This window comes from Coffea arabica, chromosome 5c (assembly GCF_036785885.1).
Source record: "Coffea arabica cultivar ET-39 chromosome 5c, Coffea Arabica ET-39 HiFi, whole genome shotgun sequence".
Classification (NCBI taxonomy): domain Eukaryota; kingdom Viridiplantae; phylum Streptophyta; class Magnoliopsida; order Gentianales; family Rubiaceae; genus Coffea; species Coffea arabica.
In genome coordinates, this window is record NC_092319.1 from 42849234 (window position 1) to 42875283 (window position 26050).

General features: G+C 36.4%; 3 protein-coding genes across 7 annotated transcripts; 1 reads left to right on the top strand and 2 right to left on the bottom strand.

Annotated features, from left to right (window-relative positions):
- Nucleotides 1-2826: 2826 nt before the first annotated feature.
- Nucleotides 2827-17740, top strand: LOC113690767 (transmembrane E3 ubiquitin-protein ligase FLY2-like). Of its 5 annotated transcripts, none has more exons than XM_027208817.2 (16): nt 2827-3564; nt 5830-5902; nt 6767-6894; nt 7529-7644; nt 8631-8691; nt 11244-11310; nt 11389-11466; nt 12059-12216; nt 12310-12369; nt 12532-12625; nt 13420-13587; nt 14970-15298; nt 16337-16468; nt 16543-16712; nt 17210-17257; nt 17395-17740. In XM_027208817.2, exons 1-14 carry the CDS (start codon nt 3406-3408, stop codon nt 16642-16644), a joined length of 1725 nt encoding a protein of 574 aa, XP_027064618.1. In that variant the 5' UTR covers nt 2827-3405; the 3' UTR covers nt 16645-16712; nt 17210-17257; nt 17395-17740. The 5 variants fall into 5 exon arrangements, with proteins under 5 accessions (XP_027064618.1, XP_027064619.1, XP_027064617.1 ...); XM_027208820.2 differs by having other exon boundaries at nt 2829-3564; nt 16337-16453; XM_027208818.2 differs by lacking the exon at nt 17210-17257 and having other exon boundaries at nt 16543-16765.
- Nucleotides 17741-19054: 1314 nt separating this feature from the next.
- LOC113689152 (leucine-rich repeat extensin-like protein 4) lies at nt 19055-20564 on the bottom strand. The gene has a single exon (XM_027206975.2). It carries the CDS (start codon nt 20429-20431, stop codon nt 19238-19240), a length of 1194 nt encoding a protein of 397 aa, XP_027062776.1. The 5' UTR covers nt 20432-20564; the 3' UTR covers nt 19055-19237.
- A 1563-nt stretch (nt 20565-22127) lies between these two features.
- LOC113689965 (ADP,ATP carrier protein 3, mitochondrial) lies at nt 22128-25162 on the bottom strand. Its single transcript, XM_027207786.2, has 4 exons — nt 25026-25162; nt 23740-24247; nt 23075-23446; nt 22128-22707 (listed from the first exon to the last, which is right to left on the bottom strand). Exons 2-4 carry the CDS (start codon nt 24223-24225, stop codon nt 22405-22407), a joined length of 1161 nt encoding a protein of 386 aa, XP_027063587.1. The 5' UTR covers nt 24226-24247; nt 25026-25162; the 3' UTR covers nt 22128-22404.
- Between the last annotated feature and the right edge of the window lie 888 nt (nt 25163-26050).

Sequence of the window (26050 nt, forward strand, 5' to 3'; positions counted from 1 at the left end):
ATAATGCCAGTTGCAATACAATTTTTGTTTACCATAAGTTAACTAACTTAAAAGAAGGCAAAAACTTCTCATGAATGAGAAGCGCTTTTGGAAGAAAACTAATGATGAAGGTTAAGATAGCGAAAACATTCAGGAGGAGGAAAGGCAAATCTACATGGTTCTATAGCCAAATTTGCAATGGAAATGCTGCTAATCAGTATCTGCACCAAAGCTCCTAAAATAATTTGGACTTGGGTCCTCATCCCATTAAACTGGTATGATGATGAAGAAATTATCCATCACTCCCTCCATGAAATTTTATATGGCTTGATATGGCCAAATCTCACAAATTTTTTCTAAATGATGTCTGACTAAACAAAATATTGAAACATTGTCCAGGTTACCCTGCAATCTGACTAGACAAAGGAAATTAGTTTTTTGGACACAAAATTAGTCTTTTGGTAGTAAGAATAACTGGCATCCAACTAAGTTTTTCGCTTCTCAATGAAAAGATGATTATTCGCTGTCATCCAGGGAGCTTGCTTATTCTTACACGGAGTCTCTAAATGTCTCGTGTCTACAATTTGTATGATGAAATAGATCAGCCATGGTCTACAAAAGTTGTTCTTCCTCAGCAACAAACATGTCTACAAATCATTTGAGATCTTCACAGATTTTATCCAAGCTTTGGCACTCTCATGTCTAGAACTTTTAAAAAGTTTAATTAAAAAAGAAAAATCCAGACCGGACATCCTTTCAATGTGTTTTCAACACTTAGAATCGTGAGAGATACAAATTAAAATTTTTAAGAACTATTGCATTTGAAAGAAACATTAAACTCACTACCTGCCTGCTCAAAGCGGACTATAATCTTCATTGACAAGCTAAAAAGAAGAAGACCTGCCTGCTTTAGATGCCTCAGCTATAGGATTTTCCTCCACATAGTCTTCAACTATTTCTACAGGATCATCCTGTCAAAATGACCTGAAAAATTAAACCAAATAATGATCCATGTTGTCAACGACAGTGAATAGAAATCTAAAGAAATCCCCTATGGCCAATGCAGGTGAACAGGCTTACCGCTGCCTCATTAGCCATAGCATTAAAAAAAGAAGCTTCGGTTTTAAGGTCCTGAATGTCAGCCTTGAAAGATTCAACTTAAGACTCTAGAATTTTTCCTCTGCTTTTCAAAATTTCAACTGTTTGTTTGGATGTTCTTTCTGCATGGTATGCATCTCCAAGGAGAAACCGACAAAAGTTATTGCATTGATTATTCACTTTTCTTTTGATAGGTAAATAACTAAGGACAAACATCGACTAGGAGGCTATCACTTCTCTTGATTCCTCAACCACGATGTGCACAGAAACAAACGATGATCCAGTGCAAATAGGGCATCGTGGAAACAAATTCCTTTAAGTTATCAGTTCCTGCAATCGCAGAAGCGCACTGCATTACACACCTCTCTTAAGCGGTAGTAACCAACAACTTAAAAATGACTATCACATTTTATAATTGTCCTGAGGTAGCCACAAATTGACATTTCCTTTCCCTAATGTTTATAAACAGTACTGATTAGCTCAACAATCTTTTAATCCCACAAAGCAACAACTAAGCACAATCGGGAAAAAAGCCCATCAAATAACTGAAGTTAGGCATGTCAAAAACTCACATAAATTCAAAATACTTGATATTAGGATTCATAAAAACCCTTGATTCGTTTGTAGACCCAATTAAAAGAAGATTCTTAGAGTCTTTTATGTTGTCAAATTAAGGATTCAAATTTCATGGCACAATTTATTTTGGGCAGAATGGTTTAAAAAATTGAAAATGTATTATAGTTCAAAAATAAAAATCGCCTGAGATGAATATAGTTGATGGTTTCCTACTTTCACATGTTTACTATCAAGAGTCAGAAGATACTACTAATCTCGGTTTCTCTCCTCTTCTCAATTCCTCTCAATAAAATCATTTTTATATTAATTTGCCACTCATTTTCTTTTATAATTTTTTTTCAGAATGAGTAAATTTTCTCCACGCGAATTTTGAATTCACTTGTAAATCCATTTATTGGGATAAACACTAATTTTGAATAACGAGTTTAAAATTGCATCATCCTATATTCAAACAATTTGCAAGTAGCCATGTATTTCTTATTCTCAAACCCAACCCTCTAGCCTCTAATACATTTTTTTTTAAAACGGCAAAAATAAATCTCATTTATGAAAGAGAGACACTAGCAAAAACTTATGGTCTTGTGCAGGTCGGGGAATGATTGTCACAGTTTACCATTTTGGATTGCAATTTTTGGAACTTTTTGTACGAAAATATACAATAATTCAAGAAAATATGTAAGAAAATATTCTATGAAATTCAAGAACTTTTTCCACGAACTAATCCTTTTCACTACAACTTTTTATAATAATAAAACTACCTCAATTCTCAAATCCCAATTGTTTGACAAAGGTAAGATTACTATATTATGTAAAAATTACTATACCATCGAAATCTGAGTTTTGGCATTCAATAGCCATGGGCATGTGCATGGACCTAAGCTTTTAGGAACATATTTAGAGGATTCACAAACATATATGGTAAAAGTTTATTTAGATTGTTATTTTTTGAAGTTTTTTGTAAAAAAAAATATATTGTAACGATAATGCATATAAGATTAAAAAGTGATTGAAAAATATATTTATGAAAAATATAATATTTTTTGGAAGAGAGATACCAATCCAAACAAAGTAATTTCTTTCAAAGGAAATTCAGTTTTATAGTGCATTCTCCGTTTTATAGTATGGTTTCCCAAAAAATATCTGTTTCCTTCAAGCTACTTTTATAACTCCTTTTGGAAGTCGCTGGAAAATTAACTGGACTTTCTATTTCATCATTTTGACTTGTAAAATACACGCGCAACACCTACTCCTCTCTTCATCACGCATTGAAAGTTTCTATGCTGCAATCTAGTAAGCATGATTATACCGTTTAACTAGTTCATTAATAAAGTATTCCAATATCTGTCTCCGACTAAATTATTATTAAACAAATAGTAATATCAGAAGCCCGTCTTTTCTGGCACTACAATTTACCAGTGAAGGGTCTTCTTGTTGTTAAAGCTTAAAACCCAGAGAAACAGCAAGAATCCTGCTCAATCATTTATAACCTTTTTTTTTTCCTTTCCAATTTCAAGTTTTGTTCTCTGAATTAGTTTGTTGAGCTCTCACTTTCTTTAGATTGATCGGTGCCTTAAGCCGATTAGTTGTTGGGAGGTCGTTAGTTAAGTGAAACAATCCATTGATTTCAGTATAAGCAACAACCCTTTTTCAATTTTAGTTGGAAAAATCTCCTTTTTAAGTGAAATGGGATCATTTCTTCGTCTGGGTTTGTGGAAAAAAGCTTCAAGGATAAGAATTTAAGTTGCTTTTGAGATGGGTTTGGTTGAAAGTTTAGATTTTTATCGGCTAAAGAGGGTGAATTTGAGGTTCTCGTCAAGAATCTGCTTTGGATTGTGGTTAGCTTTTGCTGTTTTTCATCCAGTTCTGGGGCTGCGGCCTTTAAGGGAGAGAAGTCAATCATGGGGTGATGAGGTTAGTATTGAATTTTTGAATGCTTTGTTTATCCAATTATGGTTACAAATTTTGGTCTTAGATTATCTAGTTATGGTGTTTTGACCAATTAAGCGTCTGTTTGGTTTTACTTTACAGATTGACCTTTTGCCTTTCTGTTCTATTTATGGTGGTAATGTTGAATGTTTAGTAAAAGGAAAAGCCATAAATTGTGTGACTTGCTGGGGAAATTAATTTTCTTGACTAGTTTGTGTATAAAAGAAGTAATTTTGGTTTTTTTTTTTGGGTGATAAAATTTTTGGGAGTTTTCTATTGCAATCTCACTTTGGCAGCTGTTCGTGAATTATCATTATTTTTGTTTCATAAGCAGCTGGCCGGGATATTTTAGAATTTAGGTTTTGGAACCATTAATGTAGAAATTTTTGCGTGAACATTTGAGTAGCTTTCAGAGTGGATGTAGGTGACGTGTTTACCTTTATGTACAATTGGCCACTTCATATTGGTCCTCGCTCATATGAGGGCAGCCTGAGAATTGACCAGATTGAGAATCCGAGAGTATGTATAACAAAGGGTTTAGGGACTGAGTCTTCATTTCAGCTCCTTATTGACATCTGTGTGGGTGAATAATTATAGTTTCAAAGTGTTGGGAGGTATGAATTAGCACAAGGCACAGATATCATCATAAATAACCACCTCCACAGTTGGAAGTACGCAACTATCGAGATTTCCGACTGGTGATTTACTGTCTGTTTTCAGAAGGGCATAGAGTGTTAAATTGGAAGGTATGCTGAAGGGAGTGATACTGTGCTTGTCTTGCTTGAATATGAGTTAGTCTCTTATGAGAGGCTGAAAGCAAATAAAGCATCAGATTGACAGAAGAATTCGTTCAAGGAGGTTCTTCATGATCACTCCTACTGAGAACTAGACGAAACAAAAGAGCTAGTGGAAGAGTTAATTTTGTGTAAAGATTGGTTCACTTGCATGATAAACTTGGAGGTTGTGGATCAGATGTATTCCCTTTCATTGAATGAAGCATGTATGTATGTTCAGACAAACTGTTTTTTTTTTTTTTGGATGGAGTTCTTTCTTTAATTTGTCTTTTGATAGAATTCATATGGCCTAGTTGCTGGATGTTATGAACCAACCTGACAATTTATAGCGTGAAACTCAGGCGTGGGCTCATCCTTGTGAAGTCACCGACTTAATCAGTCTGAAAGTTTCTGTCATTTCTTTTTCATTCCCCCACAGAGGTCTATGGATTGTGAAAGGTTCCACCTCTGTTTATGTCAATATTGGACACAGACCAAATGTTAAGGAAGAATAAGTAGAGGTTTTGTATTGCCAAAACTATTATTGAAGGAGCACTTTTGGAAGGGATTCCTGGTGCAATAATTTGTTGCCAGGAAGCTGTTTGGGTTACTTTTGGTATTGGAGGCTGGATTTCTCTGATATTCTGTGTGGATAAGTGGAATAGGATGTTGGGCAATGAGAAGAACTAGCTTCAGCTAAAGTTTTTTAAGGAAAATAAGAAGAATTAGGGCATTTTGTGGAGTTTGAGGTGGATCATCTCAGGTGTTTGAGCTGAGGTACAGAAGCTGAAAGTTCTTGAAATCTTTGAACTTTCTGGTTAATTTTACCTTTAAAAGAATTGCATTAAATATGACGTGTTCATTTCATGATTTCTGATAACAGAACTGTGATCCTTATAGGATAAAATGGGTATCTTTCTGACAAGAACCTCATCTAAGTTCGCATTTGAGGCAGACTAGTGCAACAGAATTTTAACTGCAATGAAGTATGTACCTGTTATTCAAATGATGAATTCTAGGTGCTCTTACTTAAAGAGATTGTGTATATTCTTTTCAACAGTGTAAGGGAACATAGGTGTCTTGTTTCTTCAAAAGTCCTAAAACAAGGCCATATTCCCGTGCATTGAAATTATGTGAGTTTGATGTTTGAACATGAGTTGTATATCTATACTTGATTGTACAAGCCAACTTAGAAGTGAGGCTTGAGAATGTGTAAAAACTACTCTAAGGTTATATCCATCTGCTTTAAGTTAATGGTTATAGGTTCCTCCAAAAAGAAATTAGAGAAAGTTATGTCTCAGAAATATGCCTTTCCAGCTCGGATATGCTGTTCCAAGTTAACATACTAAACATAATAAAAAGCTGGATTTTCTGTAAGCAAGTTCACTAATTTGTATCTTCATCCTGTCATATATTTTTCCATCCAACTTTCTGCATTTATTTTTCTTGGAGTAATTCTCATTGTTGCTTTTAACAGTGGCTTTTCGTAAGAAAAGATGAGAGCGAGTTGGGGCCTTTTTCTGCATGGAATATAACAGGAACATATAGAGGTTTGTCAGTTATCTTGCTTTGAATTGCATCCATTCTCTGGTCTTGATTATGTATACCTTTTCTATGTCGCTGAATACGCTTATAAGTACCTTAACTTTGCTGATAATTAGTAGCCTATTTTATACATTGTGTTAAGCCTGAAGGATATGAATATTTTTAAGCTGAAACAAATGAAATTAGGTTACGATCTTTGACTATACCTGTTTTGGAAATTTAAAGGTAATTAGTATTTATTTCTAGTTGAACATTTTTGTCTGATTGAGTCATGCTTTAAGATTCTATTTTGTTGTATTAACAGTTGGATGAGGTAACTTGACGCAAATTTATAATTTCACGGATATGTGTAAACTAGGAAAGAGGTGGAAGACGTAAGGCATTTTTGCCTGCCTAGATACTGTTTTAAGAGTGATCTGTCATGTTTGATTAGTGAATGCTATTGAATATTACAAAATCTTCATATCAGTAGCGGAGCAGTTTGGAACTTTTATTTCTGATACTTGTTAGGGAAATTTTTCGGATATTCATGCTCCATGATTGCTAGCATCTAAAAAATAGTCGGCACCCTGAAGTGCCTGCGTTTCCTATTAATATATTTTCCCTTTCCTACGTGTTCTTTTTTTTCCCTTTTCTTGGGCAGGCATTTTTGAAGAATCTTTGCTAGAATCATGTAATTTTGAATGATATCATGGGGTTACATCTGGTAATTGTATTTCTGTCAAAGAGTGACTAAATATTATTGTACATATCTATAGGACCAAAAGTAAATATCTTGTTGATTTGACTGCTATTAATGAAATGTGCTCAAAGTTGTTTTTGGATACTACACCTTGCTGATTATATGATTCAATGGATTTACCATGCAGGGTCGTGGAGATTTCTGGACTCCACAAATAGCTCATCCAGGTTTCCTGATTTCAAGAAATCCAATGGAAACTCTGTCCTTGAACTAATTAGCACTCCAACCAAAATAACTGGTGTACATTACGTTCAGGTGATACCATCATTCTGCTTGTTCTAGCAGTGGCTTGGATGAACAGTCCTTGTCTTAGCTTGTCTGATTCATTTCATGGCTGAATAAAACCTTCAATCTGCACAGTGATCACCCCTTGTCTGTCAATTTGTTCATCCTGCATCTTAACGTGAATTTTTTGTAGGTCAAAATTAGTCTTTGCCTCCACTTCTGATAGGGGAAAGAAAAGCCGTATACTTTTTAAGTAATTAGCTAGCTTTGATTGTGAAATACATGCATATAGCAGTTGAAATTCTTTATCAGTTAAGTTTATATCAAGTTGGTGACTGAGTGTCTCTGGAAATGTTTCGATAAACAGCAGATTGTTTTGTTTCAAAGCAGTCTGTGTTGAATTTGTTCTGGGATAGATAATTAATTGCCAGCAATGTAATGACTGACTATATACTGTTACATTTTACATCTCCTGTACAGTTACAGTTTACATCTCCTCTATTTGACCTGTGCTTATACATTGCGAATACATAATGTCTGTGCTTATACAAGTAACTCTTAGACCTATTCAAACATTTAGCTTTATTCTTGGGGAATTTTCTTAGCCAAAACTCATTCCTGTTTGTGTTGCAATTCTCATTTGTTTTGTTAATATATGTAATAGGGTGTATTAATCTTCCATGATGTTTATGATAATGAACGTGAAGCTGGTGGTGCCCAAATTCGAATAGAAGGGGTCTATATATGGCCATTCAGACAACTCCGACTGGTAACTTATAGGTATTCTTGGGTTTGCTTCCACTCTCTTCTTCTGAATCACTCTTGGGAGTGGTGGATGATATTGCTTTAAATATGGTGTCTGCACAATCAAGGTAGTACTCCTGTTATAATTTAAGGATATGCGTGGAGCCGCCAGTCCTGCATAATCCTGCTATGATTCTGCTTAAATATGCTCTGAAACTCTGTTGTCAGTTCTCACCATAATATGGCATATTTCCAATAGTAGATATGTCTCTAGCCAGCGAAGAAAGTTTGAATGTGTAACCATCGGTGTAAACATCCCTCATCTGTATATCTAGTCTGGCTCCTGTCTGCATGATATTGGATTGGTTAGTTGAGACCTGGGTTCTTAATTTGTGACTTAATATTTAGTTCTAATCTGAAGCTTTTTTTATTTTTATTTTTTTCTGAGTGCAAAATTATTTGTAGCTGTGATCTTATTTGGATGACCTGCTTCTCGTCCCTAATTGACCCACAATTTGACATTCACTTCTATGCATTTGCTGCTAATGTTGTCATTGGTATCTTCTGCGGACATGTTTTGGTAACTTTTCACATTCTTGCTGTTCTTTTTTGCAAGAGTCTTTAGTTGTACTTTCTCTATCTGTATGGTTTTGACTGTTTACTAAAAGTTTCATGGCTCAAGTTACCTTGGTTTAAATGATCCCAACATTTTGATCACTTCACTAAGTTTTTAGAATTGAATTAGAAAATCACTTCCCGAAAATGTTCTGGATTGGCCCTTTGTTCTCTATACTGAATTTATATGACTTATGATTTCCTTGTCAAGCATCTTCACCATCTTTTTGGCCTTTCTTGTTTTGCTACTCTTCTTTCCTTCCCCTTAAAAGGAAATAGAAAGAGGGAAAATGGAAAGGAGAAAGACAAAAATTCGTTTAGGAAATGCTGATTTGCTTATTAATATAATCTGCAGAAGTGTTTTGGAAGCTTTCATAACTCACATTTCTGGAAATTCTAATTTGCAGTGGAAAAGAGGGCGAGTTTGGCCAGGAAGATGACTATATACTATCGAATCCGTATCACTTGGTAATTGCCATCTCTTATGGTCGACTTTTTGATGGTTCTGTGGGATAATGGTGCTTGCATTTTCTGCTTTTCAGATTGAATGCAAAATAGTTCACTGTCATTTGAATGACAGAAATTCAATATATGTGATGCTGCTTTTAAGCAATTGGGTATCTGTTTGGGTTCCATTTACAGTTTCTATGTGTGTTTGGTTGGTTTTGCCTTTTTCTAAATTTTTTTCCTTTCCTTTTTGTTCCAGTCTGTTGTGGAAATGTTGTGTTTAAAGGGAAGATCATAACTAAGGTCCTTATGGATTTGGTGTTTTTAAAAAATTTACTGTAGCATTTAATCTAAAAAACTATACTGTAGCATTGTACTTTGGTGTGTTTTGTAACATTTAAAATTTTTTTTTGGAGTGCCTTAGAAAAGTTAAAAAGTTCCTTCTCCCACTAACCTAAGCCTCCCACCACACCTGCCTCGCTTTCCCCGCCCGTCAACTCCTCTCCGTCCCCCACACCTTCCCTTCTCTGCTGCCTCCTCCTCTTCCCCCCTCCTCTCCTCTCCCCCTCTTCCACCCTCCCCCCTCCCACCTCCTGGCCCACTCCCCTCCTTTCCCCCTGCCCCTTCCCCTCCTTCATGGGTACCGGAAATAGTCATGAGGGACCAGATTTGGTCACAACCAGATCTGCATGAGTGGTGGTGGGGCGTGGTGTAGGGGGAGGGTGGTAGGGGGTGGTGGAGGAAAAAAAGGGTTGGTGGTTTCTTTTAGTTAGTTTTTGATGTTTTTGCTAGGTGTATTAGGAGTGTTTTCTAGATGTGTTATTGTAATATTGTATTTCAAAAACTAGTATTTGAAAAAACTCCTAACCCAAACAGAGGCTAAATTTCCTTGATCTGCTGGTTATAAACAAACTAATGTGGTTCTATCTTTATTTTTGTGAAAGATTTCGGAATTTTTTGAATCAAAGTTTTAATCTGCTAGGAGGATTGGACTTTCCAGAATCCTTAGTATTGTATCAATTGATCATTTAAACTTCCAATTGTTAAGGTGCTGGCCCAGAGGGAATCTATTGTTTAGGTTTTGTAACCTTGTAGGAATTGAATTTTTTGAGTGATTTTTTGGTGTGCATCTGCTATCTAGAACGAGGACTATTTTCTGTTTACTGTAAAACTTTCATTCAACAGTTGGCCATTGTTAATGGTCAACATGAGTTCTTTAAGCAATCTCCTACTTTTGTTGGAATGGACCAGAAAGTAAGAGATTTCAATCGTCCTTCATTCCTTGTTCCAACTTTTGGATCAACAGGCAAGAGCATAGTATTATGTTGTACCCTCTACAGATACTAGACATATGAAAGATGTTCAATCAAGGGATGAGTTTGGGTTTCCATTTCTTGAAAATTAGGACTGAAAAAAATGTTGTGTTGCCCATGGTCCTTGAATGTTGTCTATGATGAAATTAGATCATTCTCAAAGTGGTCCAAGATGATGTTTCCCGGATTCACCTAAGTACGGGTAGCAAAGGCTCACTAAGCTTCGCTTCCCTTCCCCCCTTCCCTTATTAAGTGGAAAATAAATAGTATTTGGTATTCTATAAGCGACTACACGACCAATAGCAAAGCCAAGCAATTTGGATCCAAAACCATCCAAATAAACCTAGGTTAAATGGATTTGGTTGAGTGAGAAATTCTTAATGACGTTAAATGGTTCACCATTTAAATCCATGTAAACTGGTGTTTCACCATTTAAATCCACGAAACTGGTGGATTTAAATGGGTTATCCATCTCATCCATCTAAATCCATTTATCAAAAAAAAAAAAAAAAAAACTTGAAACTCTCTCCACGCATACCACGCTATACACACACATTCACACACACTACAAGCACTGACCCGCATACTATACTTGCTTTGAGCTTTACCCAACTTGACCCGTTTCAAAACCCGAGAGAATATGGATCTGTTGCAGAATTCTCCCTCTGCTGCTCCTATGTGAGTATGAGTTTGAGTCAGTTTTGAACTCGTAACTCAAGAATTGGTAGGGGCCATTTTTGAGTCAACCAGAATTAGACATTGGCTTCACTTGATGATTGCTGATGATGATGATAAGTATGAAGATTTCCTGGCTGAAGCATATTAAAGTTTCCAAACCCGAGCGAAGTCATTTGGAAGAAAAAGAGTCAATTTGAAGTGGTTCAGGTTTTTTACCAGATTGAAGAATGCCCGAAATCACTTGGACAAAGAAGAGGTCAATTTGAAGTTGGTTGGGTTTTTGACTAGATTGAGGAATGCCCAAATGACTACTAATCAGTAGTTGAATCGTTGGATCCAAACTTATTCGGGAAGAGTAAATGGTTGCGATGGATAATGGTTTTACATTAGCCATGTAAATCCAATCCATTTGGATCCATTTTTTAATTGGATGTGAGTGGGTTGGATCAATTTGATCCACCATCCATTTAGTTAAAACCATTTAATAACCAAATATCCATTTTGCCACTTGTCCTGGTAATTAATATGTCCAATCATGACAACTATGACTTGGAATGACTTGAGTCATTGTTTCTTTCACAGCTTGGAGTTTTCTCATCCCAGGTGTTCCAGGAGTCTCCACGTGACAAAATTTGGAAAAGAAAACATTGTAATGTTATTCATCCATCATGACTTGAAGTTCTCATAGCTGGTGGGTGAGGTTGACTAATCATATCTTCTATTGCAGCACCCATATATGAAATGGAGAAACACTGTAATATTGAAATTGCGGCTCAAATATCACATATGTCATCCACTCAAAATGGTACATGAGTTAACTAAAGCATATGAATTCTTTCTTTATTCCTTATTTTCTGTCTACTATTGGTCATCAAATGATTCAACAATTCGACTTTATACTACATTTTTTAAGAAATAATAATGGTCAACAATAAGGGTAGCTAGTGTAAGCGACTACTCTTTTTTTTCCCTTTTTTCTTTTCCCCCACTGCATCTTTTGATGTTCAATCTGGTGTGTAAATGTAAAGACAACCTTTTTGTGCTGAGCAGTAATTGATGCTACTATTTATACTGCAAATGGTTCAATTGTACCTCCAGCACATAAAAACTGTAATTCTAGTAGTTGAGTATTAAGGGAGACATAATCCTTAAATATATTGTACTGAAATATTATATTACCTTTGACAAATCTGGTTGTTTAATGTACATCTACTGAGAGAAAAATGGTTTGCCAGGAAATTGAATGATAGGTTTAATCTGATAGAGACTTTGTGCAAGATGTGTATGGTTATATTTAAATGCATTTTCTGTTAACTCAGTAATTTAATCATGCGAATAGTTTTTTTGTGATCTCTTAGAGAATATTTTGATCTATTTTACCCTTCATCTTTTGCTAGATGGAGACCATGATAGATATCATCTTGAGGGACTGATGGAAAGCCCTTCAGTGGATGATGATGGAGATTGCTTCTCACCCATTGCTTTGAATGCCACTTCTGTCAACATTGAGGTTTACTACAACAAAGCAGTTAACTACACCTTGATGGTCACCTTTGTATCCTTCTATCAAAAATTGGTTCTTTATTTGTTTATCCTTTATCTTGTTATCAAATTCTTTTGGTGGATTCCTTAAGTTGTGGCACTATAGGTTTCCTTCCTTCAAGTTCTTCTGTTAATTCGACAAATGGAACATAGTAACACTCAATCAGTAAGATTCCTTGTCTTAATCATGCTCATTTGTTGGTAAAAACAGTTTCATTCTCTATAGTTTTTCATTTCTACTAAGTCTGGAAGTGATATCAGGTTTGCCATTCCTTCCTTCTGATATTGCTTAATGGAAGAATTAACTGATTTGGTATCATTCCTACAGGGAGCTGCCAAAGTGTCTATACTGATGATAGGGCAGCAGGCTATCATGGACGCATATCTTTGTTTATTGCATCTGACAGCTGGAATTCTAGTTGGTAAGTTTGAACTGGATTGATGTGTGTGTATCTCTACATTACTAAGTGAAATAACCACATTTTTTCTTTCCTAATGAAGTACATTATCTTTACACTTTAACCTTGTGTAATCTATCTCTTGTTGTTTTTCTTCCCTTTGAAATGGCCCATGTAAATCAGTTGCTGTGGCAAAGCTTCTTCCTAGTTTCATAACAAAATCCTGATTTATATTGGCCATGAAAAAACCAGTTACTCATAATTTATAAGAATAAAATTTTTTTTAGGTAGAGCATAGATGAATTCTAGTTTGGGATCTTTATCTTCATAATGGACTTTTTTCCCCCTCTTATTCTTATAACCTGCATGCTTGGAGGCGTATTTGTGGTAGTGAAGATAAATGTTTTTGGCAAAATATTTTGCTTCCTGCTTTTGAATTCCCAGCAGCAGTGTTGGAATACGGTTCGCTGAACCTCAGATACTCGTATTGTTCTTTTAACCTGCATGCTTGGAGGCGTATTTGTCGTAGTGAAGAGAATTGTTCTTTGGCAAACTTTTGTGCTTCCTCGTTTTGAATACCTAGTGGTTGTGGTGGAATACAGTTAGCTGAAGCTCAGAGTCAGTGAATATGCATTTTGTCTCTGTTCCTTAATGACTGTTTCAAATAATTTTTTAAAAAAATTTCTGTGGCCAATTTTTACCAATTCTATTCTATCTTTATCCCCGCTGCAGTATTCAGCTCTGGAGCTCTATGTGTTTTATCTAAAATTTTTCCTCTGGTTCATTCGGATTATTAAATCGTGTTTCTCTGCCTGCAGAATCTCTATTCAATGCTTTTGCAACTGCAGCTTTCTTCAAGTTTGTCGTGTTCTCAATATTTGAGATGCGTTACCTTCTTGCCATATGGAAAGCAAGTAGGCCTATGAATAATGGAGAGGGATGGGAAGCAATGAGACGTGAACTATCAGTTCTTTACAGTCGTTTCTGTGAGTATTCTCTTGTTGAATGTTAGAATGGTTCTAGATACTAATGTGGATATCAACCAATGTAGATCAAAATATATATTTCCTTTAGTGGAGATTTGTGTACATACACATGTTTTTTGTTAAGGTGAGATCTTCCAATTAAGACAACTACTGTTTCCATAGTAATTAGTACAAAAAACAGATTAGAAGATAAAGAGAAACACTGCCTACTAATGATAATAGAGAAATGACCTAGGTATGAAGATTCAGAATATTTGGGAACAATACTTCCAATGCATCATCTAACCAACCTGATATAAGAAGTAGCATTACAAGAAAGTGGAAATTGGCAATAATGTTGCAAACAAGGCTGCATGTCATGTCGGTTACATGGATACTTTTCCATGCATGCTGGCATTCTATTGGGCCTTAAGTAGTTAATAGAAAATCAGATGCAGTCACTGCATGACACTTGTTGAAAACACATGCTGCAGTTACAAGATGCCTACTGCAAACTGTGACAATGAAGAAAAAGTGAGAATACAACTCCTTGGTTAGTCAAACACATTATCAAATCTTTTGTTGATGAATAACAAGTGTTTTGTATTTAATTGGAAGAAAAGACAGGGAATAAGCTAATGCAAAGATAGTTTGTAAAGTATGTTTGTTCGTAGAATATCTAGGTGTGAATGTGAGATTAGTGCACTCAATCTCTTCTATGTAAGTATTCTGCAAAGACCCAAATGTACTTCCCTGCTAATCATTTTATAAAATATCTGCAAAGTATGTGAGAAAAGAATGTCTAGTAGGCATATAGATGAAAACATGATCATATGTACCCTCATATTGTCCTTGGCATATTTTTATGCTACTTTCAGAAAAAGTACGTCTTCCTGTATCTATGCCATTTATCTGTCCTTTTGTTCTACAAAGAAAACTAAATACTGATTGTATAGCTTTCTCTCCCTCTATTTACTCCAAATGTTTTAGCAAGCTGCATACATGTCTTTGCAGCTTGTTTTCCTTGCATTGAATGTTTTAGCCACTCTAACTTGTAAATTAGTATGGTAAATGGAATAATTGTTGGAAAATGTTTCTTGTTCTTGTAAAGGTGAAAGACTAGAATCTTACTAGTTGTGCCCCAATCTAGTAGACTGTCTGACCTACTGTAATGGTGTTTTGTTATAATTTTGAACCCTTTTAAATATAGTATGATTCTCTCTCTCTCTCTAAAGCTTAAAGTATCCACCTGCACTTGTATATACATCGATGGTGCTCTTGGATAACTTTCATTTCTCTTTTGAATATCACTTATTCAGCTTGCCTTTTAGCAGAGTTACTAAAAGAAATATGTATGGTATATGCATGTAGATTTTTGTCAATAACCTTTAAATCTATTGCAGATGGAATCCTTTTGGGTGGGATTTTGATCACGTATGAGTTCCACAAGTTTTTGCGGCTTATTCTTTTGCTTACGCACTCATTTTGGATACCTCAAATTGTCACTAATGTGGTTCGAGACTCGAGAAAACCACTGCATCCTCATTATATCATAGGAATGACTGTAACTCGGTTAGCAATTCCATTGTACGTCTTTGGCTGCCCTCACAACTTCATGCGAATAGCATCTGACAAGAACTGGTGCATCTGTTTGGGTATTTTTATGGGCTTCCAGGCTTCAATTCTTCTTCTACAACATTACCTTGGTTCACGGTGGTTTATTCCTCGACAGGTCTAACACTTTTTATGATATTTATATAATCATATCCCTGCTATTTTTTGTTCATAACCAAAAAAGACACAAATTTGCTGCTGCATGTTGCCCCACCTTTTCTCATCCCTATTTTCTGCATTGATTTTTTCAAACAAAATACTGCTCCTCTATGAACTGTGCAGCACAAAATCTACATCTCTCAAAACTGACCTCTGAGAGTGACAGCATGTACAAAATTTTTCCACCATGCCTCTCTGGCTTCAACAATGTTGTCAAGTGGTTTGCATACCTATTGTCAAATTAGCTATGTGTTTTACCTTACTAAATCTAGGGTTTTTGCTATCTTAGCCACTGTAATTTTTGGATCAATTTTACAGTTTGTATGAGTTTCAAGCAGGATTAATCATATCAGTTTTACTTGTAACAATTTATAGCGTAACAGCCCAATGCTTGTATTTGGAAGCTCCTATACAATTATTTCTTATAAAATATGGCAAAAGAACATTATGTTATTTTCTTGTCTTCAATTCATGTGCTGATAGTATTTTTTGTTCAAGTCAAAGTACCTAAGTCATGTCATTTATAATTACTTGCATTGTCTTGTCGCTGTCTACCTGGTAAATTTGATAAATTGTGAAGAAGAATATGGATTCGATATCCTGAGTGTTTCTTCTCACTAATGCTACATGAAAGATAGATTCACATGTTTGTGAATAACTATATATTTTTATTTCTCTCAGTTTTATGGATTGTTGAAGGATTGAGCTTGCATATCTTAGAGAGAGTGCCTAATGTGGTATAAAAAGAGAATCTCTTGAATCATCTTTTTTTAAGTCTCTTAAAATCATCAGTGGAGTAGTTTTGGTTTAGCCATACTAGTGTGTGATGATGGATATATAAGAGAAATGACATATGTTATTGTTTAAAAAATTGATTAGCAGCTATTTTGTTGTACTTTATTGAGCAGTTAAAAGTGTTGCTTTTTCATTATGCATGTGATAGTGTGATTGGAGCTTTGCATTTCTGTCTTAAACAGCCTTCATCTGAATTGTGCAGATTTTACCCGAGAAATACAGCTATTATAGAAGGTTTGATCAGGATCCAAACCATGCTACAGACTGTGTCATTTGTATGACTTCAATCGACCTTACTCAACGCTCTAATGATTGCATGGTATTAAATCAAATGGTTAGCACTTTAATTGCTTCACAGGATGACATCTTTTAAAAGTATATGTTTTGATTGAATATTTTGTAATCTAGGTTACACCGTGCGATCATTTCTTTCATTCGGGCTGTTTACAAAGATGGATGGACATAAAAATGGAGTGTCCAACCTGCAGACGTCCTCTTCCACCAGCTTGAGGAGATTGTATGACCTTTCCATCCATTTTTTCAGGGACCAACTGACATTGCTCAACCTGCTAACTGGGGTAAATGGCTTCTTACAGGCTCTCAATTGCTGTTTAACTTGCTAACTTGCTGGGTCAGTTCTTTTTTTCCACCTTCCAATTTTAATGTAATGTCAGATCCTTCAAGTATATAAATCTTGCTGGGAAGCAAAGTAACAGTTAACGTCGGGACATTTTCAAATAGTTTTATAATATGGATTATGCATATTTTGCAGTAGAATATACTTTCTTTTCCCCGAAATCCAACTTAGCTGGTAGGGATATTAGCTAGGTGACTATGAGCTCCCTGGTTCGACTTTCAAGCCCTCCCTTTTCCCATTTCCCCCTTGATAATGTTTGAAGTCTCTCATTGAACCAAAAGAATATACTTTCTCAAATATCTGTATCTGCAAATTTTTTTTGGCATTTCAAAAGGGCTAAACTTGCATCTATACACGTTTAAGTTTTTTAACATGTCTCACATGCTTAATTTGCCAAATAAATTTTGTCAATGTCCTGAAGTTTTTGTTTTCTTATAGAAGGCTGATGCTTTCTCCTTTACACTTTGAGAGCTCATTGCAGAACATGTAATACCTAAAATCTCTCTATAACAACTTTACTAGCCCCATACTAAAATCTTGCATTAAGCTTTTCTTCTTTTACTTTTTGTTTCTCTAAAAAGGGAAAAACCCCAATAAGCTTTAACAACAATATATTATCTCAGGTTGGAGGAATGGACCAGATTCGGCTTATTACATCTTTGGAAAAAGGGCGAGAACTATGTGTAGTTATGGATGAACGTGCTGACCTGCAAAGTTGTATTGTGATGTACATTATAGGAGTGTAACATTTTACTGAAAATTGATGATTCTTCTAAATTTTTTTTTCCAGCGTTGTGTCATTTTCCCCACCCAAGTTTCATAGGTATTCGAGACCTTAGGTGATCCCTCTATGGGGAAGAAAAAAAAAAGGGTACAGTTCTAAGCTTACAATTCAAGGTAGGTGTATTGGTGTATATTCAGTTACAGGATTGATATGAGAGTAATGGACCAAGTCATTTTTCACCGAAATCTTTCCAAAAAAAAAAAAAAAATCAGACTGCTGTCATATCCACTGCTCCCATTGGTTCCACCTCTGCCATCACGGCCGGCACTGCCACTCCCGATGTTTGTTTCCACCAGCACTGTTGCATTAACGAGCCTATTTCTCTTACCTCAAAGCTTATGATGGCTTTTTTAGTTGTAATATGATGAAACCATGGACTAAGGCAATGAGGGTGCAAGGTGAAGCAGAGCTGAAGGTAGGGAAACAGATGCGCAGATAGGCTAGCAGAGCAAGTCTTGCACAGGGCCACCAGCGGGAAATGTCAAGAGTTGCAGGATCCACCGGCGGTATTGAGGAATCTGCTTGCAGATGACATTGTTGGAGTGGCAACCCCACGTCTAGTCTCTTGTTAACGTGCTGTAGCCCTCCCTAGGAACCACCACCCCCCCCCCCCCGGGGCCCCAACCAAAAAAAAGAGGAGGAAACCATGGATCAGCGTTTAGCTCATCGACAAGAATGTTGTTGAAGTGACATTGAAAGCCATTGAAATTAAATGAATTCGAGACTTGGTAGTGTCACCCCGGAAAGGGTCCAATGGTGCACGACTCCAGAGTAGATGGGTTCAATGCAATCATCGAACATTAGGAGATTACATTGAAAAAAAATTAAATAAGTTGAGCCAGATGAACAAATGAAATAGCATTATGGCAGTGGATTTCTTGAAAATCCAGTTCATATTCAAAGCCCAAAGGTTTGATTCCTCGATTCAAATTGAATTGCCAAGAAGTCGATTTCACTATTGTAGGATAATAATAACTATACTTCGTTAATTTTGAATAAATTAACAATACTTCTGCAATATCCTGCAGTATCTGCAGGAATGAGCAAACCTAACAGCCAATGCTGCATGCGCAATTTGTTCAATTCATCTTAAAATGACCTCTTCACCAAGAGTTGAAAACAGGTTGGCAAAAAGGCAGCCTATCAAGATACATTTTGTCTCGTAATGGGAATGTGTGTGTTGCAGTATCTATTTGCTAGGGATCTCCTAACTGGCAACTAATATACGGGTTTATCAGGATGCATTCTCAAAGTTGGTAAATGTGTATCTTTCATGAACTTGTTAACCATTAAAAGTATGATTTAAACACAGTCGATCAGGACTTGATGAAAAAAACTACTGTGAGAAATTAACACGGATTAGATCTGTGGTCATTTGGTAGAGTGTTATATGAGTTCTTGGTTAGTAATAAGCACCAGCTTTGAAAACATGTTAAAAGGAAAGGGTGGCTTCAGATGTTTGATGTGACAAATGAGCTAATAATTTGAAACCTCGGGTATCAACTATCAATCAACATTAACATCTACTCATACAAACGTTGCCATGGACAAATCAAAAGTTTCAAGACGAGAGCAAATTTACAAGACAAACTTCAATCAAATCATTAACAGGGCCCCAGCAAAACCAACATGGATTTTGTTATTTTGCTCACTGGTTGAGATGACTATAGTTGCTGCTGAAGTTAGCCACTGGGAGGCGAAGGCAGTGGTGTTGGGGCAGGAGGAGTACCAGAACCACCACAGTGATAGTCAAAGCATTCCACAGGATGCTCATACACTGCAGTGCATTCCTTCTTGGTCCTCTGAAGAGGCTTTTCCAGCAAACAGTTTCGACGGTCATCAAACGCAATGCCTCTGGATGTCAAGTTCATGCAAATGCCTTCCTCCTCACAGAAGAAGTTATAAGAATATGTGAAATTGGACAAATTAGGCAATACACAAACTCCAGCGGGCACGTCTCCAGTAAACATGTTGTGAGCTAAATTGAGGAGCTCCAAGTGAGCTAATCCTGCAAGGCTGTAAGGTATTGGACCAACTACTCTGTTGGAGCTCACGTCTAGGACCCTAAGTTTGTATAGATATCCAACCTCAGGTGGCAGGCACCCTGTTAAGCTAGTATTGATCAGGAGCAATTCCTCTAAAGTGTTTGCAAAGTTGGCTATGCTTGGAGGAAGGCAGCCTCCAAATTTGTTATTCGCAAACACCACAACAGATGCTGAACTCAAGCCTAAATTTGGTGGTATGACAGAAGTAAAGAGATTGTTGTTGAGAAAAACTGCATCCAGTTTTTTGGCAAAGAGTTGAGCAGGTAACGGCCCTTCAAACTCATTAAAGCGAATATCAAGAAACTTCAGCGTCGGAAGAGAAAGTACAACAGAAGGGAAAGGGCCTACAAATCTGTTGTTACTGAGGTCAAGCTCAAAGAGTAGAGTAAGGTTTGCTAATGATTGAGGGAGGATGCCACAGAACCGGTTGCTATTGAGATGAATCAATGCAAGGTCTGAGAGAAGGCCTAGTTCCTCAGGCAGAAAACCAGCGATATCAGCAAAGTTGAGGTCAATGCCAGCAACAACTTGTATTTTGGTATTGTCTGGATAAGGGGCACAGTAGACTCCTGTGTAATTGCATACTGAAGGGCCAATCCAGTTTGAAGTGAAGTTTTTAGGGTCAGAATAAATTACTTTCTTCCAAGCTTGGAGAGCCACATACGCTTGTTGCAATCTGGGATTTATTGTGGCTTTATTCGTGGGGTGATGTCTGTAGTGTTGGCGGTGGCGGGTGGATGAGTAACCATGTTTAGCAAAGCTGTTGAAGGATGAAAGGATCAGCACTAAGAGAACCATGGCATGGGCTAGAATGAAGGCAAATGAAGCCATTGCTGTAGCAAGGTTAGATCCTAATTGCTGTAGAAAGGCCTCTCAATTCATTAAGGTTGCTACTGCTCTGGGGATTCCCTGAGTTTTATACAGACAAGATCCACAACAGCACATGTTACAACCACCAAATACAGCGACCTTTAACTGTCACAACTGATAGCCAAGATGATCATTATGCCTTCCGAGGTTTCCAGGTCTATGTTGGATGGCCTGTGCATAATTTATCTAGTACTATAATTTGATGCCTTGACATGAACTCACCTGCTGCTTTCAACTGTGATAGGCATATGCATTCTCTGTTTGATGTGGTCACCAGTATCTTCATTTTTTCCTAATGCACTATCTGCACAAGATTGGGCAGAAGAAAATATGCATGATATGGACTTTCCTCCTTCCATGTAAATAACCTGTTTTCTGAAGTGGAAGTGGAGAAAGACAGCTTCAGCCTCCAGAGAGAGACAGAAGGGAAGTGAAAGGAACAAATGTTTTCTTCAGTTGGAAGGGATAAGCATGTTGTCTCTGCGAGGTTTTCCAATTGTCAACCCTGGGGGGTAAACTTCAGCATCTAGCTAAATAAGTCCTGGTCAAAACCGCATTTGAACACAAAGAAGAATGGTGGAGATTTTGTACAGACCACAGAAAATAGCAATCCAACTGCTCTTCTAGATAGGAAACCAGGGTCTGAACAAATCATCCCCTCTGTTGAAGAATCATTTTACTAATCACTGTTGCTGGATGGATCTAATACCATTAAACATGAAATATATATAATGCCAATCTTAAAACCTAGTATTCTTAACTGATGCTTGATACATAAAACGCCAACCATTCTATGAGTCAGTTCAATAGTGATGAGGAATTCTATGATTGCTACCAAAAGGTCAGAGATGATGTCATGTTGGAGTTTCTTTACCAAAGCCTAAGGTGAACAATCATAGTCATTCGTAAGGACTTTTTTTAAGTTTTGGGTCGGACACAGGTGCAATTGGGTTCACTTGGTGGAGCTTTACCATGTTTCCTGATGAAAATTGTGGGGCAAGAAAAGAAGAGACTGAAAAACAAGAAAACTAGCTCATAATAGAGAACCTTTGATGTAATTGCTGGACTATAACCTTGATGAGTGCAGAACTCGAGATACAGAAATAACGGGAATTAAATCACAAGCAAAAAATTCAAAAAAAAAAAAAAAAGTAGTAGTCCTTGACCTGAAAAGGATGCCAGAGAGAGAGTGTTCCAAGTATCTTTCAGAAGAGAATCTTACCCCTCAGAAAACTCGGATTACATAATAGACAGGTTCCAAGTATTTCTTTTCAGAAGAGAAAACTTGGATTACATAATAGACAGAGTGTTCCAGGTATTTTTCAGAAGAGGATCTTACCCCGCAGAAAACTTGGATTACATAAATTTTACTTGTTCAGATCAATACAGTAACAAAAATGGACCCGTCCCTTCCGGGACATCATCAGGTAAGAAATGGACCAAAGATCCAAAATTACATACCTTCTGCTTTATGTCATTTTTCCTTTCCCCCCTAGCACAAGATTATCTTTTGTCTTCCCTTCAGTTTTTGACCACATAGATATTAGTTTCTTCCGCATCAGCACTTAAAATAAAAAGAAAAAGGACACTACAGGCAACAGGAGAATAGACATAACACTTACAAAACACAGGTGGTGTCAAATTCTCAAGAACGGCATGAGGTAAAACAGTTTCTTCTTCTCAAAAGAACACTCTCAGAAGAACACTAAACAACACGCGGGCATAAAACCCAAGTTGCACAAGCTTCAAATAAAAGTTTTGAAACTTCCAATAGGTATCACTACCATATATTACACCATCCCGGAGTACTAAATACTGCTAATGACAAGTAAACTATTGTTCTCCAGAATTATTTAAAGCACAAATAGGTGGACCACCTAGACAATCTTCAGACTCATCTTCGTCATCATCATCACCATCACACCACACTCAAATTAACCACCACCACCACCAGATCCGTATTTCTTGCCAAAGACAATGAGCTGCAACTTGTCGTATCCAGCTAAAACACCAGCACCAGCAACAGCACGCAAGATGTTCGCTCCTGCACCATTGAAGAGTGATCTGGCTCCCTCTTTTCTTATGATCTGAGAAAATGCATCCACTGACCCCTTGTACTTGACAGCCTCGCCAGAGGTCATCATCATTCTTCTTCGCACAGTATCAATTGGATAAGAAGCCAATCCAGCCCCAATGGTAATACCCCATCCCAGCAAGAAACTAGCAAAGAAACTATCCTGTAAATAACAACCAAAATATACAATAGTGAGGCCCCAATGCACAACCATATAAATGATCCACATAGCATAAGACATGAAACAGATGTAATGAAGCAATAATTAGTGCTTTTCAGCTATTCAAATTCACATTGGTTATACATCAATAGCACCATAGACATAGAGAAAGTCAAGCACTTTAATCAGATACAGCAGGTAAATCATAAAATTGCTTGTAAAAAGAGTCATTAAAAACTTTTTAAAAATTTTCTACAGTATGCTGAGCAACTGAAGAATGAAAAAGAAATTAGCAACTAAAGATAACAATAGGGTGAAGACTAAAGATGCTGAGACGCAAGTGTTGAAGAACCCAGGGAGTTTTACTTGCCTGAAGATCTCCCACAAGGAGAACAGGTTTAAGTGAATCATACATTCCAAAATACAGTCCACGGTAAACAATGATTCCAACACAGGAAAGAGTGAATCCACGATAGAGCCCTGCAATACCATCGGACTGGAATGTTTTCTTGTAAACATCAATTAAACCATTAAACTGCCTCTCGCCACCCTTTTTAACTGACTTAGCATCATTTGCCAGACGTGTTCGCGCGTAATCCAGGGAAAAGACAAACAGAAGAGAAGATGCACCAGCTAAGCCACCAGATGCCAAATTCCCTGCAAACCACTTCCAGTAACCATCCCTGTCTTTCTTGAAGTTAAAAAGGCTCTTGAAGTAATCTCTGAAAGCAAAGTTCAGAGCCTGAAATGAAACAGAAAACACAAGCAAATGAAGAAGAAAAGAATCCTAAAATTTTAAATTCCATACAGTCAGTCTAACAATCAGCATAGAAAAATTAAGCACCTTCAATTAAACATACACGGATACTATCAGATTAACTTTAATGGGTATACATATCAAGTAGTATAAAATTGAACTCTTTATCCACGCCCAAAGGTCAACTTTAATTGGTGTAGCATGGTAGGCCTATCAATTTGAACCAGCATAAGTACTAAATGCTGAAGGAGACCAATAAAGGCTTAAAGGAAGTTTACCTGAGTAGGGAAGTATCTGATCACATTGGCAGTGTTGCCTCTCCAAAGGGCCAGGACACCTTCGTCCTTGATAGTTCGGGCAAAACAATCAGTGATTCCCTTGTATCGTTCACTCAGGCGGCCAGCTTTAATCATCTCATCTTGGTTCTGAATTAAAAGTTTGACTCTCTCAATTGGAGCAGCAGCAGTTTTTGACACAGCAGCAGAAACCCCTCCCATGAGGAAATCCACCATAAAACTAGAAAAGCTTCTCTCATTTGCAGCTGGTATCACAATTGGGGACAGTTGTGAAACAATTTCGAGCCCAGAACCATGAAAGGCTGACATGAAAGGGCTACAAAGGCCACCATTGGCATATCCATAGACACTGGAAAAATTTTGTGCACTAGCATTTCTAGAATGCATAAAAGGAGAAATTTGAGCAAAAAAATAAGATTGCCCATGCAATTTTTCAAGTACAGACGGATGATGCAAACCATCCGCCATTTTTGCCTGATAATCCGGTGACCTGCAAAGACAAATTATATTCTCAAAAACAGACCTAAATCTGGAGGAATACAATAAAAAAGTATTTTACAAACTTGAAAAATGTCAAAGTTCGTAAATCCTAAATCCAATTCACAGAAATAAATCCCGCATATGCACAATTCAACTTCATCAAATACCCAATCGGAAAACCACACTGATAATGCAACTAAATTATATAGCCCAAATAATTACTGGAACAAGTAAGCAAGGAATCCGAAAAAACGATTTCTCATGAACTAAAAGAATAAAAATTTCTACAAAACCAGAAAAAAAAAAAACCATTCCATTAAAGCCAGAAAGTTCAGCCTCAAACACAAGTAAATCAACCAAATGGAACTAGCCCGTTTGGGCCCACATAGTATTCATTATTCTAAAAAGATCCCATGTCCAATTTAACGTCCTAAATTTGTCTCAAATAGCAAATAAAAATATCAACTTAAAGTAACAACCCCATTAAAACCCATAATTTAAATAGTAATAAAAAATTTGGAAAAAAAAATCAACAACATAATTTTGCGCCACCAAAACCATGCAGCAATATCAACTGTAACTAAGCAAAGACAAAAAAACAAATAAACAAAAACTGAAAGATCTAAAGCAGTTACTAAAGTCATCACAAATTCTAGCTAAAGCAAATGGAACACAAATTTTATGCGTTAAATTAATTAAAGAAGGAAAAACGAAATCATGATCACACACCAGATCTGTTAACTAACTGATAATTAATTTGAATTAAGTGAAAATAAATTGAACTCTACCTTGGACAAAGGTCGCCCAGAAGAGAATGGAGTGAGGCAGCTAAGCTGAAAGCCTCCTTCCAGAATGTGAGGAGAAAATGTTGGACTCTCGGGAGAAAGGGAAGTATGTAGGGTTTTGCTTATTTACAGGTTTACCCTATTTACTCGAGGAAATTGCAAAAGTACCATCCTTCATTTTCCCTTTTTTTTTTTTTGAAAGATGTGGATAAATCCCAAATGTGACGTTTTGTCCTGGAGCCTAATGCAATATTATGTTTTATTAATTGGAATTTACCGCTAATTAATTACATTAATGATGGATTTATATTATTATTTCCGGATAAGGTGACAGAAGAAGGGAAGCGTATAAGTGTAAAACTGCAGAAGTGATTAGGATGACAACAAAATTCTTTGCCAGGTAGGAGAAAAGTCTTATTGCTAGACAAGTAATTCGTGGAAAATGGGTATTGATACAAAATAAAAAAGAATAGAAATTACAAACATAATACTAACCATCAATTTGTAGAAAAGTAGGTTTGTGATACGTTATTGTATTGAAATATGAACTTGCATTATATGGATGGGAGTTTATTTAGAATAATAATGTGATTTTTTTTTAGGGTAAAAAATTTCAGTAGCTACTAAACTATTGATCGGATCATGTTTTGGTCATCAAACTATTTTTCGTCAGTAATTGGCCATTAAATAACATGATCGTTAAATCCATGACCATTTGGTCGATAATTGTTTTTAATCTGTGAAATTAGCAGTTAATCTGTGAAATATGATTGCATAGTTTAATGACCGCCGAGATTTTTTGCCTTTTTTTTATAATGTATTCTGTGTGAAATAAAAAGGGAATTAAGAAATGCATTTTTGTGACGTAACCAATTTTTTTTTTAAATAAAATTTGTATCCAAACAAGCCAAACTCTTGTGTCCATTCAATTAGGAATATGAAGTCCCTACACAAGAAACTCTAAAAAATTGCAAATTTGTACAAAATAAGTGATTGTGGAGTCCAATAATAGGGACCAATTTAGCCAA